Source organism: Schistocerca cancellata, chromosome 2 (genome assembly GCF_023864275.1).
Source record: "Schistocerca cancellata isolate TAMUIC-IGC-003103 chromosome 2, iqSchCanc2.1, whole genome shotgun sequence".
NCBI classification, from domain to species: domain Eukaryota; kingdom Metazoa; phylum Arthropoda; class Insecta; order Orthoptera; family Acrididae; genus Schistocerca; species Schistocerca cancellata.
Window position 1 is genome coordinate 834222258 of NC_064627.1, and position 22833 is coordinate 834245090.

General features: G+C 39.9%; 1 protein-coding gene across 7 annotated transcripts in view; it reads left to right on the forward strand.

Moving 5' to 3' along the window:
* LOC126162737 (protein kinase C-binding protein 1) overlaps positions 1-22833 on the forward strand; it is a 288265-nt gene that overhangs the window by 165574 nt on the left and 99858 nt on the right. For all 7 annotated transcript variants that reach the window (XM_049919405.1, XM_049919404.1, XM_049919407.1 and 4 more), the window contains 2 exons: positions 4093-4302; positions 22608-22799. In XM_049919405.1, the coding sequence (XP_049775362.1) occupies positions 4093-4302; positions 22608-22799 (402 nt within the window). The remainder of the gene's footprint in view (positions 1-4092; positions 4303-22607; positions 22800-22833) is intronic.

The window sequence follows — 22833 nt, forward strand, 5'->3', positions numbered from 1 at the left end:
GCAACATCTGCTGTGAAAAGTAGGAGTTTTGAAATATTCTGATAACCTTAACAGAGCCTTTATTAACAGACAATATTTTATCCAGCTCATCCATTAACAGAACTCCCATGCTATCTCCTCAGTCGCCAGTAAACCTGTTAACCAGCCACTGACCAGTACTCCTCCAATCACTTAAGATCACCCTGCCCTTGAAAAGTTCAATCATATTCTTAATCAGGGCTTCAGTTACCTCTTGTTGTGCCCTGAGATGAGGGATAAGCCCACCACATTTGTGGCAACATTGCCCAAAGTGTGTTCCACTACCCACTCAACCTACAGAATATCCTTGTCTATCCCTATTCCAGTCATCCTCCCAGTCCTGCACGCAATGGGTCATTCTCTTTTAGAAGACCCAGATACTCATACAAGACCTGTTGCATACACTCACCACATGCTACTGGAGACCAGTCACAGGCATTTCTTACCCAATAAAGGGCAGGACCACATGTGAAAGCAGCCATCTTTGGCATTTCTTACCCAATAAAGGGCAGGACCACATGTGAAAGCAGCCATCTTATATATCTGCTATGGTGCAATTAACTGCTGCTATGGCCCAATTACTGTGCAGCATTCTATGTGGGCTGGCAGTGGCTTGCATTTGGCCACACTAGCTATTCTTAATGTTTTTTTCCATGCAGTGGACCCTGTCTTGGAATTACTCTGGCCTCCACGTCTAAGAAGACGGCCGTGACAATGCATGAAAACGTCGTAGAACAAAAGAAATTCCAGGTAGTAGGGTCTGGTATGAACTGTCTCTTTGATCGTTGCTAATGTGTCGAGTTTTGAGCACTCAGCTGTGTGAAAAAGAAGTAGTCAGTGATACGAGGCATACTTGATATAGCCATACATCGATTGAGAGAGAGAGAGAGAGAGAGAGAGAGTACCCTCCAGATAATGTATTGCATTACTCAGCAGAACTGTCTTGGAGATACCTAGGAAACATTTAACCCCCTTTACAACCATATGGGCATTCTCTCTCTCTCTCTCTCTCTCTCTCTCTCTCTCTCTCTCTCTCTCTCCCCCCCCCCCCCCCATTTCCACTCATCCCTCACCCCTCGTTGTCTCCCTCTCTGTCTCCACCTTTTCTCTCCCAACCCACCCGCCTGTGTCAACTTTCTCTCTATATTTTTTATATGCTCTACCCCTCAGAAATCCTTTAGTCTTGTTATGCAGCTTTTGAGTCCCCTGTTCTCACTCCTGCCTCATACTATCCAACTACTCTCTCCTTGCCTAGTGGATCCTTTCCCAGCATGTCCCTACATCCATCAGCCCAGACAACTGTTTATCAGTGTAATGTGTGCTTGGTAGTGTGTGCAGTTGCATGTGTGAATGTATGTACTTTCTGCCAGAACAAGAGCCAGAGTTTCAACAGCCAGTTAAGATTGCATACTGTTACATGTGTCTACACGCCAGACATCAGTCTTCTGAAAGTGGCCTTTCTTTTATTTTAGATATTGTTCCACCCATGAATTTCTGTTAGTGTTATATTCAAGTTTTCTATACCAGTGAGTATGTGAGGTTCAGGCAGGCAACAAATGACAGCGTTTTTCTAATTCTGAAGATCATACCACAACTGATGGTGCTTGAGTATCTAATTTGGTGATGGTCTTTTATTTATGCACTGATTCAATAGGGTCACAACTATCCTCCCTACCATAATGTAGGCTCTTTGAAATTGATCTGTCTTCATCCAAGCTGTTTTTCATTACTTTTCACCTACTTCTGTTGTGGGTATTGAAGCAACAGCAGTGTGTGTTTCCAACTGTTTTAAAGATAATTGCACAGTTTTCGTAAGAGACTGTCTGATCCACAGCTCCATCCTATGTGCTGTGCTACCATGATACAATTATAATACCTAGAAAAAAAAACCGTTTAAAATATTTATGCCTGGACAAAAGTCCACTAGATGTACGTTGCTAATGCACTTTAAGCTGAGTGCCAGTGGTTTCCCTGATTTCTGAATGAAAACACAACTTATTTCCCCAGCACTCCTTACGACTTATTTCCCCAGCAACCTAAGTATCAAAGTGCCGTGTATATAACAATTTGAAACATCTGATTAGTTTACAAATGTGTTAACTTGTTAAATAGTTGATATTAAGTACGTAAGCAAGGAAAAGTTTAGATAAGGTTTGAAATTGTGCTTAAAGTTAGTTTGGCAGTTCTGAAATACTGGTTGAAAATAGTGTGGGTAATTGGCACACCGTGACTTTTGCTGCAGTTTCTAACTGTGATCTTTGTCTTATTGTGTTAAACATTTAATATATGATTATGCCTCTTAATGAGTAAGTTGTGACATCAGTTTAAATGTTTATGTTTGGTCAGTAATTTTACAAAAGATTTAAAATTGGATTTCATTGCCCCTGGAAGCTGTTAGATATGCAACCTGAAAGTGATCCATGAGCCAGGACAGCCATTTAATATACAAGGTGTACAACTTAGCTTCCACCGTTTGGCGATAGGTGGCAACAACTGTAAGTTGCAGTCGAAAGAAACAGATCGCAGACGTCAGGCAGTTAGCTTGGACCTCGGACAACGTAACCTCATTCAAACATTAGTCGATTTGTGTCTGCATCATAAAGTTGTTCTTGATTGAAAATTTCAGTTTACAAGCCTAATTCTCATCATTTGTGGGAGGTGTTTCTGGTTTGTTTCAGTATGAAGAAAACAGCGACTGAGTCTCATTGAATGCTCTCAAGTACGTATGGTAAGGACACTATTAGTGAAAGAACATGTCATGTGTGGTTTCAACGCTTCAAGAATGGTGATTTTAACGTCTTGGACTGGCATAGTGATGGAAGAGAGAATGATTTTGAGGATGCAGAATTGGAGACATTGCTGAGTGAAGACTTATGCCAAACCCAAGAAGAATTGGCACGATTAGTGGGAGTGACACAGCAAGCCATTTAAAAATGTCTCAAGGCTATGAGCATGATTCAGAAAGAAGGAACTTGGGTCCCGTGTGAGCTGAAACCAAGAGGCGTTGAACGGCATTTGTGTGTTTGTGAACAGTTGCTTCAGAGGCAAAAAAGGAAGGGATTTCTGCATCGCATTGTGACTGGGGACGAAAAATGGGTTCATTACGATAACCCTAAATGCAAAAAATCATGGGGATATCCCGGCCATGCTTCCACATTGACGGCCAAAGTGAATATTCATGGTTCCAAGATCGTGCTCTGCATTTGGTGGGACCAGCTTGGCGCCGTGTACTGTGAGGTGTTAAAACCAAGTGAAACAGTGACAGATGCTCGTTATCCAATGCAATTTATTCGTTTCAGCAGAGCATTAAAAGACAAATGGCCGCAATACAGTGAGAGGCACGATAAAGTGATTTTGCAGCACGACAACGCTCGACCCCACATTGCAAAAGAGTTCAAAACGTACTTGGAAACATTAAAAGGGAAGCCCTACCCCTCCCGCCGTATTCTCCAGAGATTGCTCCCTCTGATTATCACCTGTTTAGATCAGTGGCGCATTGCCTGGCTGACCAACACTTCCAATCTCATGAAGATGTCACAAATTGGATTGCTTCAAAAGATGAACAATTTTTTCGACGCAGGATTTGTACACTTCCTGAAAGATGGCAGAAAGTAGTGGCCAGTGATGGAAAATACTTTGAATGATACATGTGTAACCAATTTGTTTCATTAAAGCCTCAAATGTTGGGGAAAAACAGCAGAAGCAAAGTTGTACGCCTTGTATATACAATTTGCCTCACTATCAGAGGGGTTTGGTTTAATTATTTTGAGCCAGTTATAGAAAGTATAGCCCATTTTCTTTCTTCTGACAACTTCCATGAAATTATAAATATAAATTTTACTTGATTTTGACATTCCATGCCAAAAGCTAGGAATAATAATGTAAACTATTTTGTTTCTGTTTGTGTATAATTGATTACTTAATCACATTGAGAATATTCAATTAATATCAAACAAAAACTGTACAAAATAGTTGTAAAGCACAGTGTACTGTACCTTGATTATTTACATATTGCTGTTATCTGTAATCATTGCTTTTTAATCAAACCTTTAAAAGGTGCATTTTTACTTACAGCGTAAACCTCATATACTTGTATGGGCGAAGCTGAAGGGATATCCTTTCTGGCCAGGAAAAGTCTTGCGGGTGCATGACGAAAATGCAGACGTGCGATTTTTTGGTGCACATGACAGAGCATGGGTCAGTGTTCAGTGCTGTTATTTGTATAGCAAAGAAATGCCAGCGCCTGTGAAAAGTAGAAAACATGAATTACAAATTTGCATAAAGGTAATTAACATTGTCAGTATTAACTGTGTATTTATTTTATTGTAAATGATAATCTCGTTGACTTATTGTAACCTCACATTGTGACAAACTTCCTTTTTTGTTGAGATGTCTCAGAACGATGTGTTACTCAAAATAGCTGTTGTTGATAATGTAATTGTATCCCCGCTTATCGTTGCATGAAACTGCAGTAATATAAAATTATTTGTGTCTGAAAATCAATCTCATAGTGGTATGAAGTGTTCTCTGAAGTGAACTTTCATGATTGATTGTGCCAGACTGGATAGTCTGCAAGTGGGACTGTGTACCATGATACATGAACAAGGACAGCCATTTAATATAGATGCAATTTGTCTCACTATCAGAGGGATATGCAGTTGTCCTCTAAGATTGTTAGCAGTTTGTTGTGTGTCATTCATTTGCTGATTCTTGTGTGAAAAACGGGAGATTGATCCAATGAAAGTGTTTGTTGATGTTTACAGAAAGTACTTGGAAGCAAGAACATATGACTTTTAGCCCTGTACTATTAATATTCAAGTCTTTACTATTATCACCATGTTTTGGCAGTTTTAATGGGTTTGTGAAAGTATGTACAGTCAGTGAGTAAAGGCAAGCTTGTTTAAACTCCACAAAACGGCGTCATGGAATTCATCTAAGTGTTATCATATAGACTCATTTATTACAGTCAACCATGTATCTGTACATCCCCATAGAGGTATAGGAGGGAGTGGAAAGCAGCGTGGGCGAGTAATTAATGTATAGTACTTGTGGGGGGGCGGGGGGGGAGGTGATATTCCAACTCAAGTAGTACCAGTCTGATGTCAAAGGAAAGGGAAAATTCAAAAGGTAAAAGAACTAAGCCATTTAGCTTCTGCTCTAGACGACAGCTCGGAACAGAAGAGAATGATGTTTTTTTGATCACAGAAGAAACAGAAAAGGACTCGACCAGAAGGAACAGAGTCCACGAAAGACACTGAATTGCATCGCCGATGTCTGCTAAAAGACCGGACACATTGAGTGGTGTTGGGTTGCACATATTTAGTAGTGATTGAATAATAGGTGATTTGTTGCAGCTTAGGGTGAGATCTTGTTTCTGCAGATTCCTTCAAAAAAACACAGTAGCCTTCTCCATGAAGATGCCTTCTTATCTGCACTTTTGAAACACAAGTTTTGAAATTCCATAAACTTCGAACATAGCTTCGTTACACAAGACAGTGGTGAAAACTATGTTGTGACAACGTCTCAAACATATGACAGAACTATTCAATAATAGAGGCAGATAATGAAATATAAAGGAATACTGTTTAATTTTAGGGTAACGGGGAGCATGTAACATACAAAAGTAAAAGTAATGACACATTAGTAGCACGGGGGCCTGCTAGTCAGTTGAAGTACAGTCACATTAGAATTCACAGTGGCATACAGCGAGCAAAATGCTGCAGCTGTATGACTGGTATTGTTTGATGATGTCCGATGTCCATAATGGACAGGATATTCTCCATAGCAACAAACCAGTGGGCAAGAAGTTCTATACAGGTAGGAGTAATATTAAACTAACATTTTTAAAAATGTATAAGACACAAAGGGAACTTTACAAGAATGGCACAAGTGGCAGCATTTAAGCAAAATATTCTAGCTATCAGAGCCTGGTTAAGCTGAGAACATACAACAGACTCATCAATATGGGAAAACAACAGATTGGCATAGAAAATAATAACTCTATCTCACACATAAGACTGATGATAAAATTTGTTCTCACTCCCTAGACTGTAAATTTTATGTAGGGGCAGGACATAAGTTATAGTGATGTGAGCTTGTTGGTAGTTGTTTAACAGTTTCAGCATGCATTGGCTTTTACACGGAATGAGTCTTTTTGAGTTTTGATGGAACCACTACAGGAGATGAAATATTGTTACACTTGGTTAAACAATCAAAATTAATTACAGTCTTCTGATGTGGGAGCTGTAACTTGACATTGACAGGTGACATTAGATGCAATATCTGAAATGTTCCAATCCAGGAGCACATAAATTTCTTAGTGCTGCTTGGTTTCACAGCAGTTTGCGTAACATTACATAATCTTCTACTTGGTGTAGTGCCATTGTAGCATTCTTTTGACTGTGGAACTGTTGCCTCTGTGTCACAGATGCATTGTTCTGCTTACCTCTCTTCCAAATAGCTTCACTTTGCTGGAATTTATTTCAGACAGTAACTTCTCCATCTCAAATGGGGAGAATGTTTTGTGGCCATAAACAATTTCAAAGGGACTCCATCCATCCTGTTGATTCACGTTTCCTGGCATTGTATGACAAAATTACAAGTTGCAGTATTCTATTGCAGTCTGAGTGTGAGCTGTTCACATCATAAGACAACATTTTAACAACTGTTTTATGAATGTATTCGACCCAGCCATTGCTCTTAGAGTGAAATGTCATAGTTGTCCACTTCATTTTAAGTAGTCAACATAGCTGTAATACAAGATTGGATATAAAATTTGCCCCTTGGTCTGTTATAACAGCCTCTGGACTTCCAAATGGTAGTACTGAATGATTGATGAATGCTTTTGCAACTGTCTCAGTAGTAGTGTCTTCAGTAGGTATCATAATAAGCTAGTGAGGGAAATGGTCAGTGATGTTTAAAACATGTCTGTTATTTTGGGCTGTTAAAGGGAACAGTCCAACTATATTGAGTGATAAGATTTAAGAAGGTCCTGCTACCCTAGGCAATGTTTGTCAATGTTTGGTCTTCCTCCATGCGCTCTCTTAGCACATGGGAGACAATTTGGAATGTATCATCTTCCTTTTTTTCTGGCCACCAATAATGGGCTGCAATGTTCACTAGCAAAGCGCTTTTCCTATTATGGCAAGTCTGTATGCTGTCATGACAATGTTGCAGAATGAATTTACAGATAGCCTCTGGCACTGTTATCCATTCCCCAACAGGCATTTTCTTATATAAAATGCCTTTTCTTGTAACAAGATGTGGTAAGGTAGTCGATTTATTACACTCAGTATCAGATCCTTTTGTCGTTTTTAATTACTTAATAAGTATGTTGTCTACTTGCAGGATCTTAATTTTCCTATTCAAGGTATCTACATTCTGCTTTAACTGGCCAGTCATATTCACTAAGTTTTAAGGTCCATCAACAAGTCTGTTTCTGGGATTTTTTTAAATTAAAAGCTATTGTAAAAGGTGTCAGAAGCAAGTGTGAGAAGTTTCTTTTTGTGGTGCTGTAGGTTTGTTCCACTAGATTCAGCTGATGTGATGCATAATCAATTGCTTTTCCTTCACCATTTTTATTTGACTAAAAATACAGCTGACAGCTATGTTGCTAGCATCACACAACACAATAAAAGGCAGCACAAAATATGGATAAGCCAAGACAGGTGAACTTGTAAAAATTTCTCTCACAGTCTGCTGTCTGGACAAAAGGAGTTCCTTTCTTTAATAATTTTGTGAGCAGTTTTGTGCTGGCTGCATAGTTTTCCATGACACAACAATGATAGTAATTTATTAATCCAAGAAATGACTGCAATTCTGTAATGTACCTCTGTGCTGGAAAATTGTTCACTGCTTCTGTTAATCACGGATCTGATTGTACACCATCAGTTGAAATTGTGTGGCCTAGTAATATGCTTGTAATTGTGCAATTTCAGAGGTTGGCACTTTTGTCAGTCGTTCTGCATGTTCTTTCGTCATATCTCATCCAGGTATATCAGACACAGTGTTGGCTTTAAACATCGCAAAAGTAAATCACCAAAACTTTGAATGTAGAAGGAATGATTCAAAGCCAAAGAGTATCCTTATATGGCGGTGGGCACAACAAAAGTTGCCTTTCCCTGATTTTCCGGAGCTATAGGAATTTGATGGTATCGAGAGCACATATCAAAGGTGGTGAGGAGTTTGCATTTGCTAAGGTGATCCAAAGTGTCATCAATCTTTGGAAGGGGATAAGTATCTGGTTTCATGACATTATTGAACACTCTCATATTTACGCAAATGTGATTACTTTGTCACCATTATTGGTTTTATTTGGGACAGCCACCTTAGGTGAAGATCAGGGGTTGAAAGAAGGTTGAATTACTCTTGTGTCTAGCAAATATGAAATACTTTTCTCTACCATGGCCTGCAAGTGACACAGTTAAGTGATAAAGCTTCTGGACTGTAGGGTAGGAATCTCATGGTATGTTAAAGAGGTTGCTGAAAGTTGTTTCTTTTCTTCATTGAAACTCTCAAATTCAGCTAGTAGGGGTACAATACACCCTGATCTGCCTAACAGATGTGTCAGAGTCTCTCTTCAATTTCTGCTTCGATAGGTGATGTAACTCAGGTAGAATTTATGTGAACTATTCTTTCAGACTGTTCATTTTCTTGGTATGCAGTTATCTCATCAGTATTTACTTTGTACATGTTGGCAAATATGGTATCTCGCAGAAATTTAACATCTCTGCTTCCAAAGTGTCTATGCACAGTGACAAAATGCAATCTCTTCTGTCATACTAATTCAAGACAAACTGTGCTTCACGTGTGTCTGTTTACTTTCTAAAACTTCATTTCTTATTAATGGATCCACTAAGAAAATCTCTCTTCTTAACAGATCTTTCTTTACCTCTATCCAAATGATTTTCCTGGTACCACCTGGTATTTTTTCAGTTTTGTTTAACCTCAACACTTTGGTACATGGTTTACTGGGTAGTTGGAACATGGCCTTTCTGTCTGTACTCCCTCCGGCCCTTATAGTGGGAACACTGGCTAAATGATGGACATTTCCACCAATTTGGACTTCTTGTGTTTGGAAGTTAACTATTCCTTGAAAATGGCACTGGAAATTGGTCATTCTTCGAATCTGAACTGGTACTTACTTCCATCTATTTCCATTTCTGCATATTGTGAACCTAATGGGTAAATTACTTTTCTTCCAAGTCTACTCAGTCTACATCACAGGTGTTTTAATTCTTGACCACAAGTAGATTTCACTTATTCTTATTTATATACCTGTATCAATGATAAAGGTAGACTGTCTACTGTAGATGTTACTTTGCAAATTGGGACCAATGACCTCAGCAGTTTGGTCCCATAGGAACTTACCACCACTTTGCAAATTTATGTTTGGCACTTGAGCAAGTCCTACCTATCTTACTGGATTCACTTCATGGAAGAGGAGTGAAGGGCAGTGGTATCCAAAATATATTAGGTTAGCCAAGCAATGCTGCAGAGATCAACAGTTTGCTCTCTCGTGTCCGATCTTTTTATAGTAGGCACATGCTGGTGCCAAACAGTCAGGAGACTTTTGACCTGGACATGTGCAACAAAAGCAGAGCACTTTGTCAGTGAATTCACATCTAGCAGGGTTCACCATGGTGGAAGATTGGGCAAATTGCTTGGACTCCTTGCATAGAAACGCATGTCATACAGCATCCCTTAGTGTGCTTGGCAAAGCACACTTCAGCTCAGCATCTACCTATGGGGCAACCCCACTAACAAATATATCTACACAATGAGCTTCTGATTCACTAAAGACTACATCATTCCTTTTGTTATTTTCCCTAGTACAAATGTACAACACAATACAGCTCTTATTCTGTCGGCAAAGCGCTCTAAATCCTCCCCGTAATTTTGGCATAGAGTGGAAAGTTGGGCCTGTTATAGATAACACTAAACTTATCTTCATATCTATTGACTTGCCCTTTTGCAAGGATGTCAAATGCCTTGGTATTTCTGAACCCTTCCATGGAATTTGCATAAGCACATGTCTCCTTGCACCTTAAGGTAGGTGACGTCTACCAACACTTCATCACTCCCTGCAGACAGTTTCCCTACATTTGTTATATTATGAAATTTTGTACATGGCTAGAGCAGCAACGGTAGGATGAAACTGTCTTGTGGAAATAATAAAGAGCCAGTCAGTTGCAAAATGGAAGGATTATTAAAACACCTTGACTGTGGTTTCAACTTTTATAAAACGTCTTCTTCAGCGGGAAATATTGATAACCTAAACAAATAAACATTGAAAACATGATTAAACACACACACACACACACACACACACACACACACACACACACACACACACAATATACCATCTCATTCTGTGGAATCTTTCTCGCAAGAGAGGTGATAGTAATATGCTCAAGGAGGCTGCTTGATAGTGAATGAACATTATCATGCTAATATTGTTTAAAATGTTAAAATTAAAATTAGACATTCAAAAACTTGACCAAATTTAGCTGTGTACATATTTAAAATTAATAGAATGGCAACAATTAGTAAGTTACCATGTAAAACAGAGATGTGGCTCGATTTTCATATGACTTATGATACAACATTTTCCCCTTCTGCTAATGCTAGTGGTACTTGTGTTTCTTCTTTGTTATGACGTGAACATATTTCTAGAGATATGATGTTCACACTTTTTCAGATGTGTTACACACTGAAGTGCCAAAGAAACTAGTATAAGCAAGCATATTCAAATACAGAGATATGTAAACAGGCAGAATACAGCACAGTGGGCAGTTAGATCGGTTACTGCTGCTACCATAGCAGGTTATCAAGATTTGAGTGAGTTTAATGTAGTGTTAATAGTCAGCACATGAGCAATGGGGCACAGCATCTCCGAGGTAGTTATGAAGTGGGGATTTTCCCATACGACCATTTCACGAGTGAACCGTGAATATCAGGAATTTGGTAAAAGTCAAATCTCTGACATTGCTGCCGCTGGAAACAGATCCTGCATGAATGGAACCAACGGCGACTGAGGAGAATCGCTCAATGTGACATAAATGCAAATCCTTCAGCAAATTGCTGCAGATTTCAATGCTGGGCCATCACCAAGTGGCGGTGTGGGAACCGTTCAACAAATCATCATCAGTATGGGCTTTCGGAGCCGAAGGCCCACTTGTGTACTGTTGATAACTGCACAACACCAAGCTTTACACCTTGCCTGGGACCATCAGCACCGACATAGGACAGTTGATGACTGGAAACATGTTGCCTGGTCAGACAAGTCTCATTTCAAATTGCAACAGGCAGATGGACGTGTATGGGTATGGAGACAACCTCATGAATCCATGGGACCTGCATGTCAGCAGGGAACTGTTGAAGTTGGTGAAAGCTCTGTAATGGTGTGGGGCATGTGCAGTTGGAGTGATATGGGACCCCTGATATGTCTAGATACAACTCTGACAGGTGACATGTACGTAAGCATCCTGTCTGATCACCTGCATCCATTCATGTGCATTGTGCATTCTGACAGACTTGGACAATTCCAGCAGGACAGTGTGATACCCACCCATGTCCAGAATTGCTACAGAGTGGCTTCAGGAACACTCTTCTGAGTTTAAACACTTCTGCTGGCCACCAAACTCCCCAGACATGAGCATTATTAAGCAAATCTGGGATGCCTTGCAGTGTACTGCTCAGAAGAGATCTCCACCCCCTCGTACTGTAATGGATTTATGGACAGCCCTGCAGGATTCATGGTGTTAGTTCCCTCCAGTACTACTTTGAACGTTAGTCAAGTCCATGCCACTGTTTTACCATCCCCCCCACCCTCCCACCGCTACCACAACCACCTCTCTCCAACCCCCTTTCCTTCTCTCTCTCTACCCCCATTCCTCTCCCCTTTTCCCCTCTTCTCCCATTCTCCAACTGGGTTATTTTTGCTATTTTTTCTATTTGCATTATTCTCAGTTCACACATTTTATTTTTGCCATAGTGATCTTTTTCAGATGGTAACTTATTATTTGTTGCTATTTTATTAATTCTAAATATGTACACAGTCAAATATAATCAGATTTTTTAATGTCATGAGTTTAATTTTAACGTTTTAAGCTATGTTAGCATGATAATGTTCATTCACTATCAAGCACCCTCTTCACACGTATTACCAGTGTCCCCTCTTGCCAGAAGCTATCCTTGGCCCAGGTGTTGCGTACATGATGCTAGTGTACTAGCTGTACATTAGTGAGGAAATAAAAAGTGACAACAACCATGTTGTGCATGTTTTATTTATTACGGAGGTTAAATTGTATATTTTGACTGATGTTTTGTGGTCGTATTTCAATGTACCTTTGCCACAAGATATAATCCAGTCAGTCAGAATAATTTTTTTTTTGTTCATAGGAAAATATTATTGTACCTGAGTGTCTATATATAATCATGCTTTTCAGTGTTAATCTGCTTAGGTTTCAGTATTTCTTTCTGAAGAAAACATTATTATAAACATTGAAACCATGGTAAAGGGATTTTAATAAACATTCTATTTTGCAACTGATTGGCTGTTTATTATTTCTACAAGATGATGTTATATTTTGTATGGAAGTGTAAAAATTTTCTCCTTGTTTACTCCTGAAGGTAGGAACCAGCAAATACATTGCAAGATCAAGTACAAGCCAGGATTGAATTGGCTGTGGAAACACCGGAAAGGATAAATGAGGATAGCTGCAGACTTAGTGCTACTTTGTGATGTCGCATTTACTAATGCTTCAGTATGGTGCCTTTGCAGATCTTCATTCGCCACCCGAAGTTGCTCAGGCTCCGCTCACATGTCATGCTCCATCTCCAGCTGTCCCTGTGATGTGGCGGTGAGCATCACTTTAAACTACACCCATCAGTACAAACAAAAGGTCTTCGGTGCAGCTCTCAGTGACGTCTGTGGCTGCATTGCACCCTGGCGACATCTTCTCCCAAAAAGCAAAACTCGTCACTGATATTTGTGATCAAGAAACAAAGCAGTAGCGTTGGACAACTACATGAAGGCAGCACCTTGTATTGGGGTTGTACAGTCTTGTACTGCAAGGAAGCAAGGGACAGGATGTTGTTATGGGTGGCTGGTATCCTATTTCTACAACACAGATGCACACGTGAATTAATATGGTTCTTTATTTACAGGAACATTTACTTAATAGTCACAAATCTGGCCCCTTTGTACTGTCATAACCTGCGATGTGACCTGAGCCTGCTCGACGAGTACTGACAGATTCCAAACTAGAATGAGTGAATCAGTGATGCCCTCCGGTCAGTGGCGGCGGCCTAAATACTTGCTGTCGACAGGGCATTGGCAGTACGATGCTTGTCAGTGTGTCTCTGGCCTCTTTCGTGATAGGCGCACTTTGTCCAGTGCGTACTATCGATCTTTGCGCTACACCTTTGCCGACTGATGTGCTGACAACAGCTCATGCCAGCACAGGGGTGGCACTGTGCCATCGTATCCATGATGTTGGCATGTACGAAGACGGCAGAGGTGCCACTTGAAGTTGAAAGGCCTCGTGCAGCTGCGGTGGTAGCTCTGGGTGGACTGGGAGAGATAGCCCAGACTGAACGCACTAAGCACTTACCCATTACGTCACAGCATGCAATTAGATGGACCCACACAATGGTTTCACTCACCCACTCATGGCTTAGTAATTTGTATGCAGCATCTTAAAGCCGAAAAAAGGATGAATTTGGAATCCTCCTTCTGACGCCAGTTTGTGCACCCCATCAGAGATGTAATCAGGATTGGAAATCGGTGTAGACTTGTAATAAATATACATCATTCAGGTTTAGAAAAAGAAACCACATCAGTTTATTTGCTCGTGAGATTACATTGCGAAGATTGCCAGGGAGATGATAGAAAATAACTTCAGTAGTCGTAGACCTATCTCAAAGGAGAACTGAAAATTCAAATATCAAAGCCACTTAATGTCTGCTCTAGGCGGTGCCTCCGAACAGAAGAGATCAATTTTTTTCACTTGCAGTTCTGAGAGCCCTCAGTCTCGCAAGTCAGGTTATCCTGTGACGTGATTTGATTGGCAAGGCAGCTTTGCTGAAGACGATTCGGCCTATTCCAGCATGAATCGATTGATAGTTGTTGCATCAGCTGAAAGGTGATAGACAAAAAATGCACCCTCATTGTAAAATTTAAATAATAAAAACTACTCACGTTCAGGATCTGGCTGCACCTTGTACATATCACAGACCAAATGTAATTTTAAGAAACTGTTGAAAATTATGTGACTTCTGAAATTTTCCCGGCGTATTTCTTCTTCTAATAATTTCCGGGTATGCAGCCGGATCCCGTCGACATTCTGCCACGATATTTCGGCCCAGAGACGTCCGGCCATCATCAGGTGAGTACACAACTACTGAAGAGCCCAGGTGCAGTCGCGGTATTAAATACCGCGACTGCACCTGGGCTCTTCAGTAGTTGTGTACTCACCTGATGATGGCCGGACGTCTCTGGGCCGAAATATCGTGGCAGAATGTCGACGGGATCCGGCTGCATACCCGGAAATTATTAGAAGATGTTGAAAATTACTTTGGAAGAAATAAATCATGGAAGTGCCAGAAAGATGGACTGCATAGTTCAGACTACTCTTTGTGGTATAATTTTCAAATTACCAGCTCATTTTTGTGTGCATTGTGAAAGTTGGGAAATTATGAAACTTGTCTGGGTTTATGTAAGCTGCTCTGTGTTAATTGTGCCAACATAATAATGGTTGTGGTTGTGTGTGATGCCTGAATAATATTCATTACCTTATAAGCAACTTACAGGACTGTTGTTGGAGACCTATTCATCATTAAAAGTGTACACATACAGTACACCAAAGACTATAGGAAACACCCTAAGAAATTGTTGGTCGTGTGTGCTGAAAGGCAAGTTTTATTTGTACATTTGAAACAAAAAAACTATGATTACAAAAGCCTATGAAAGAATTCAAAAGTGTGTGATATATTAGTGAAAGCAGCATTTATTAAGATAAATGTATTTATGCAAGAGGAAGCTAAGGGAGGCTTTTAAAAAATATGGGAATGGCAGTACAGGGGTGTAGGGGCAGGACAGACATCTAACTGAAATTAGAACTTACCTCATGACTGTAGGATGGACAATAATCTGCTCGATGTTCTCCATGTCTTGTGTCATATAAAAATGTTGTTATAATTCACATCATCAGATTCTAATTATCTGCTTTCTCCAGATACAAAAATGTCCTCTATTTACTATTTCTGCTGTCACTGAAGCACCCTAGGTAAAACAAACACCAACACTTTGATGATTTAAATTATATAGTTCCTGCAGTAATTGTATTTCTTCATGCATAGAACAATTCATTTTGAGAATTTATTCTTATTTTTTAGTGCTGTAGAAGTTGTGTAATATTTTAATGACATCTGTTAGTCATTATTGAGCCAGCTATAGCTTTCAAAATCCTTTGTCTGTAATGGATGAAATTAAATGAACTCTTTGCACTTTGGTTCTGGATTATCCATACATATTATAAAATATATTCTTATGTTCCACATCTCCTCCTAAACGTGTGGATCAATTTCAACCAAATATTATACACCTGTCACTTACTGTCTGGAGAGAATCGCTGTGGGAGTAAGGACCATCTACCTATGAAACAGACAGGGGCAGAAGAGAAAAAGTAGTGTAGCTCACGACGTGTGAATTCGCAGACTTTATTCACCCAGTATTTAACCATGAGGGCCCTTAGTGACTTGCAACAAAGGTTATACATAATTTCAGACCTTTACGAAACCTTTTCTCTCCATCAGCCCCACAAAATCATGAAAAACAAAAAAGTTTACCGTATTTACTCGAATCTAAGCTGCACTTTTTTTCCGGTTTTTGTGATCCAAAAAACCGCCTGCGGCTTAGAATTGAGTGCAAAGTAAGCGGATGTTCTGAAAAATGTGGGTAGGTGCTGCCACAACTAACTTCTGCCGTCGAATATATGTAGCGCTACACAGGCATACTTTGCAGGCACAAAGATAAATACTGGCGCCAAAACCCCTGCGTCAGTAAAAAAAAAAAAAAAAAAGGGGGGGGGGGTGGAAGATGAGCTTTTTTTCTCCGCCCCGAGTTTTGACCACTGCATTTTCATACATTCCGTATTGTTCATCTTTGAATGTAGCAGCATTTCAATGTACTACGAAAATCCGACTGGCAAGACTGTTTGTGATGTTTGTCAATATGGCCAACTCTACGTTCTGAATTCTTTCTTACCTGTGAAAAGAGATGGTTGCTAATAGGAACTTTTATGAATTGTGAATCACATGCAGTATTCTCTTCACCATAAGAATGATATGAATATAAACATTTTGCCATGTATTCTTTCGTGTTTGCTGCTACCTCATTTAAATCCTGTCTACCTAATAAACTACGAAACTAGCGTGAGACAACAGCAAACGTGGAAGAATATACATACCATGTCATGTTTATATTCATATTATTCTTATGCCTAATAGTAATACAGTCAGAAATGAAGCACGGCAATTGACTAGATTTTTAAATCTAAAATGACTCTAATTTCTGTGCAGAATGTAATGTACTAAAGAGGCATCTGCAAAGATTTTCAAACGGAGAAAAATTTTCGCTAAACTCTCATTCAGAACATCTTCTATCATACGCAGTCTACTATTTGGTTCTTGTTGATCATTATCAAAGAAAGCAGCAGTGTAAGTAAGAACAAATAGCAGTCTCTTGCCATTGTTTCACTAATGAGACGATTCCTCTCTAAACACTCATTATCAGAATACGACAAACAATGCATGACATAGTACAGTACTGCATTTTCAGCTTAGAGTGACATAAATACCTATAACAAAGAGAATGGCACTTATCAGATCAAAGAAAAATAAGCAATCAATTCAAACCAGATGAAGCACGTGAAAAAGGAAGGGTACCTGTATAAATACGGACGGATTGCCTGACGCATAGCAATGGCTACCTAGTAAAGCTTAACTGCTAAGCATACGATTCGAATCAAACTACTGTAGCTTTATCTTCACTCATTCGGCCTAATTGTGTCTCGTATTACAATGGACCGACTTTGTTTCGATTTGGAGGTGCGGCCTAAAACTATTCTCTCCCCTTGAATTTTGAGTCTCAAATTTCAGGTGCAGCTTAAAGACGGGAAATTTTTTTTCCTTGCTTTTGAGTCTCATTGCGGGCTTAGATTCGAGTGCAGCTAAGATTCGAGTAAATATGTTACATCACTTACTACATTTTCGCTGTTCATGTAGTAAAACTGTCACATTAGGGATGACATTGTAATTTGCTATTTCTTTACTTAATTTATTATTTCTGTCCTATTGACTGTATTCGGGACACATTTTCCAGACACTATTCCCATATAACACTCATTGCACAAGCAAAATTATGTCATTGTAAGAACATAGTTCAGGAGATATGACATCATAAACACTCAGGTGCCTGAAAAACTGCTACATCATGTATGAATTTAAATTTATTACTTCTTTGTTACGAACTTTATTCACAGCACATTTAGCAGACAGTATAAAAATGTATCACTGAATGCACTTGCAAAATTATATTTTTGTACGACACATTGTTCAGGAGATATGACGTCACAGAGATCAATCTTTGTGAAATTGAAACTGCAGGAAGTTTTTTGCTATAGATACAGGTGAAATATGTCTGCTAATATGTGTGAAATTTGTTAAATATATGCGACACATGCCTGCTTTGGTAAAGCTGTGGCTGAAAAGGTCCTCGTAAACCCCTAGATAAATTTCTGTCAAACATGGTACACATGGTACTATCTGGAAAGAAATACTGTGGTGCTAAGAACCAGCAACCTCCTGTTGGTGTGTATGTGATACTGTGGAGAGAGTAGGGGGTGGGAAGAGATGGATAGATAGAAAGGAGAAGAAGGACATGGACACAGATATGAGGGAGGAGGAGCTGAGCAGTTTGGTTGGGGGGGGGGGGGGCAGAGAAAGGCAAGCAGAGAAGTTGAACAGTGAGGGGGAGGAGCAGATGGACAGAGGAAGGACAGAGAAGGTGATGGACAGAGAGGGGGTGGGGGTTGGAGGAGATGGATTGAGAGAGGTTGGAGGAGTAGGAGATGGCAAGAGACATGGGAGGAGGAAATAAACAGAGAAAGGGAAGAGGAGATGGTCATTGAGACAGGGGAGGAGGATACAGAGAGGCAGTAGGAAATGGACTCCGAGGATGGTGGGTGGAGGGGGTAGGAGCAGATAGACAGAGAGAGGGACGGGAGGAGAGCAGGAGATAGACAGTGGAGAGTGGAAAAGGTGGACAGAGAGAGGAGGGAGAAGGAGGTGGACAGAGGGAGGGCAGAGGAGATGGACAAAAAGAGGGTGAAGAAGGAGATGGGCTAGTGGAACTGGGAATAAAGTATACTGAGGCAACACTGGGTACTCAGCTAGTTTCTTATAAAAATGCTGTAGCAAAATTTTGCTCCTAAATAACTACATTCATGTCCACAATTTGAGAAATGGTCAAGAACCATGAAACAACGGCAATAGATTTGTTTACTTAAAAGGTGACTGTGCACAGTGATATTAATATAAAGTATACTGGGAAACTGGGCATGGTATCAGGATGGCACTTATTGTGTACACCCCTTCATCGATGGCATACTGTATGTCAGATCAGTAGTGACAGTGTTAGGCTATGTTTCTTTTACCTAAAATGTCTCTTGCATGTTCTGTAAGATTCAAAATGTGAGCTGGCCGCTCAAGAAGTGCGGTGTCCTCAAATTGGAGTTGAGTGCACATGCCTCACCAGGCCAGCCCTGCATGGTGGGGCTTTGTCATCCATCACTCAGAGCCAAGATCCGTGTGCACTTTGAAAAAGGCGCACGCGCGTGCGCGCACACACACACACACACACACACACACACACACACACACACACACACACACACACACACACACAGTAGCAGAATGGCACCACTATAGATTGTTGCCAACAAAGAACCCCTGGGAAGCATATGTGGTGGTGTATGTATTTCCAGTTTGATGCCGCCCCAATGGCGATCTCTATCACCACTATATTGGTCTCATTCAATATTAGAAGACATGCAGTATTTCCCTGGAAACCGTATGTGAGCACCCAGGAAGAATCATTCTCCAAGTTAAACAGTGGCTTTTCTCTAAAGAAGACACTGTCGTATGGTTACCGGGTCGACTCACAGCAGGCAAGACACAACATTTATCTTGACACACAGTCTGTTTGGATGAAGGGACTGCACTACTTGGGTTTTTGTTTGCACGAGACTGCCCACTCAAATCTGACAACATGAAGGCTGACAACTGTGTGACCCAGAGGCTGTCGTGACGACTCTACCTATGACAGGTGCTGTGTTGGTTGTATGTCTTTGGACACTTAAGGAAAAATGACAGTTAATTAATAAATCTGGATGATGGGTTGTAGTGTTTGGTCAACCTTGCCCATCATGCCATTAAACGTGTCCTTTCTTATGGGATACTGTCTACAGTCACGAAATAGCTCTACCAGTGACATTCAGCTTGAAGCCCACCTAGATTTGATTGTGATTGGGATGTATTCTGCCAGTAATCCAGCCATTTGTGATGTTACCCACTGTGTTTTCTGTGCCTTGACTTGTTTGAATGCTGTTTTTCAGATGCACACACAACTTTCTTAGTGTCACCATACCCAAGACATGCCCATACACACAGCTGCACATGCACAAAACTTTTTCATAATAATGTGTTGTGTGTGTTGCGTAGTGTCCCATTAGAGTTCAGTTCTCACCATGTCACTAAGGCATGGTGAGTTTTGATGGACCCACTAACTTACAGACAGGGGTGTGTTTCATGTACACTTACAGTAAAGTTACCTACAGCTTTGTTCACTATTTTGTGCCAATATGACACCTAAACAAAGCAACAATTTTTGTGTGTGTGTGTTTTTGAGACTACATGTTAAATATATAATTTATAAGTACTTTAATTTTTTTTCACATGGGTTTTTGTCTTGTCAGTACAATATTTTGTAATGACAAGGTATATTCAGCAAGTTTTTCTCTAAATGCTGTGGCTGAATTATTGTTTATGATTGTCCAATACTGCAGTACAGTACTTTTCTTACATGTTTTGTACTGAACTGGTCAGTATATTTTATCATTAACATTTGACCATTATGGTCAAATAAACCATTGGCCGTCAGTTTTACATCTAAATCATTATAGGTTGTTTAGCCTGAAAACATGTTGTCAATATATGTTTACTATACCCTTCAAATCTCATTGGGAAGTTGACTGTGGAAAATAATCTAAAGCTGGAAATCAGTTCTTACACATCTCCTCGGTCAGTATTGTCTTGACTCAAAATCAGCATTAACGTCTCCTCCAACACATGTGATTCTGTAAGAAGCTATGTAATATTTGTGCAGCCTGATTTAAATTTGTCCCTCTATCATATGTTATGACAGTCATGTTTACCTGTCATCAAATATTCTGTGCTGTTGTTGACTTATACATTATGTGATCAAAAGTATCCGGTCACCTGGCTGAAAATGATGACAGCTTCCACTCTCACAGGCATACGTTCAATCAGGTGCTTGAAGGTTTCTTGGGGAATGGCACCCATTCTTCACACAATGTTGCACTGAGGAGAGGTATCAATGTTGGTTGGTGAGGCCTGGCATGAAGTTGGCATACCAAAACACTCCAAAGGTGTTCTAAAGGATTTAGGTCAGGACTGTGCAGGCCAGTCCATTACAGGGATGTTATTGTCATGTAAGCACTCTGCCCCAGGCCGTGCATTATGAACAGGTGCTTGATCGTGTTGAAAGATGCAATTGCCGTCACTGAATTGCTCTTAAACAGTGGGAAGCAGGAAGGTGCTTAAAACATCAGTGTAGGCCTGTACTGTGATAGTGCTATGCAAAACAACAAGCGGTGCAAGCCTCCTCCATGAAAAACATGACCACACCATAACACCACCATCTTTTGAATTTTAGTATTGGCACTACACATGCTGGCAGATGACGTTCACAGGGTATTCGCTATACCCACATTCTGCCATAGGATCGCCACATTGTGTACTGTGATTCGTCACTCCACACAACATTTTTCCACTGTTCAGTCGTCCAATGTTTACGCTCCTTACACAAAGCGAGGCGTCGTTTGGCATTTACCAGCATGATGTGTGGCTTATGAGCAGCTGCTTTACCATGAAATCCACGTTTTCTCACCTCCTGCCTAACTGTCATAGTACTTACAGTGGATCTCGATGCAGTTTGTAATTCCTGAGTGATGGTCTGGATAGATGTCTGCCTGTTAGACATTGTGTCCCTCTTCAACTGTCGGTGATTTCTGTCAGTCAACAGATGAGGTTGGCCTGTACGCTTTTGTGCTGTACATGTCCCTTCCTGTTTCCACTTCACTATCACATCGGGAACAGTGGACCTAGTGATGTTTTGGATGTGGAAATCTTGCATACAGACGTGTGATGCAAGTGACACCCAATCACCTGACCATGTTCAAAGTCCGTGAGTTCTGCAGAGCACCTCATTCTGCTCTTTCACAATGTCTAATGCCTGCTGAGGTTGCTGGCAGTAGGTGGTAGCACAATGCACCTAGTATGAAAAACGTATGTTTTTTGGGGTGTCCGGATACTTTTGATCACATAGTGTAGAGGTAAACAGAGCAGACATCTCGTTTATTTAGGTACCTGTTTACAAAGACGATGTACCAGATTTTGTGGTTTTCATATTTGTAATAGTGTACTATGAAAATATACAGTTTAAATGATACACTGTGTTATAGATACATCAGAAATTAATCATTTTTGTTCTGATTTGTTGCACAAAAGTATAGGAAAATGTTTCATTGGCAACTAAAACTATTTCCAGAATGAATCTTTTGGAAGTAGGGTATTTTCATTTGACATCATATCTAGAGCCATAATGCTTTACTCAGAAAATGAAGTGTCATTTTAAGATTATATGTGAATCTCAGCTTTGAGAACAGAAGTCAAAATTTAGTTACAATTTTCAAAATTTATCAGTTAACATCAATAGTAAACTGCTGCCCTCAGATTTATATCATTTTTACAAGGAAATAGGTTAAAAACCAAATTTTGAAACATTTTATAAAAAACTGCTTATTTCACAAAATTTTTTCACTGTCATTTACGCAGAATTTTCCTATCCCTACCCGAGCATTTTTTTGTTCATTCATTGTCCTTTCTTCTCCCTTCGTGAATGGCTCAGGTCTGATTTTTAAATTACATCTTACACACAAGCATAACATATTTTTGTTAATACAGTGATTAGAGATTTACCACCAACAGAGATTATGAAAGACCAAGCAAGAAACTGTATTTGTCAAGTTAAATGATTTACTTTGAAATTTTCCAATGGAACATGTTACTTGTTCTAATTTTCAGTCTTTGTTTTGGTACAGGAATTGTATCAAGATGCAGTACAGTTTGGAATAATATTTTGAAATTTTATTATATTAAAAAAAAAAACAGGAAGACTATATAAATTTGTAGGATGTGGATTATGCCCCTAATCTCTTTTTCAGGAATTGGAGCAACATACTAAAAAGCTCAGGGAGAGATTTGGTAGATTTCAGCTACCACCAAGTCTTACTCCTTTTGATCCAACAGTGGATCAGTTACCACTTTTTCTTCCACACTACAAGGAAGAGGTGCTTAGAATGAGACGCTTTAAATCAAGAAGCAGGACTTTTCCTGGAGAGGATAATGAGAGTACGGTAAGAACTGTTTAAACAGTGAATTTATGAAAAT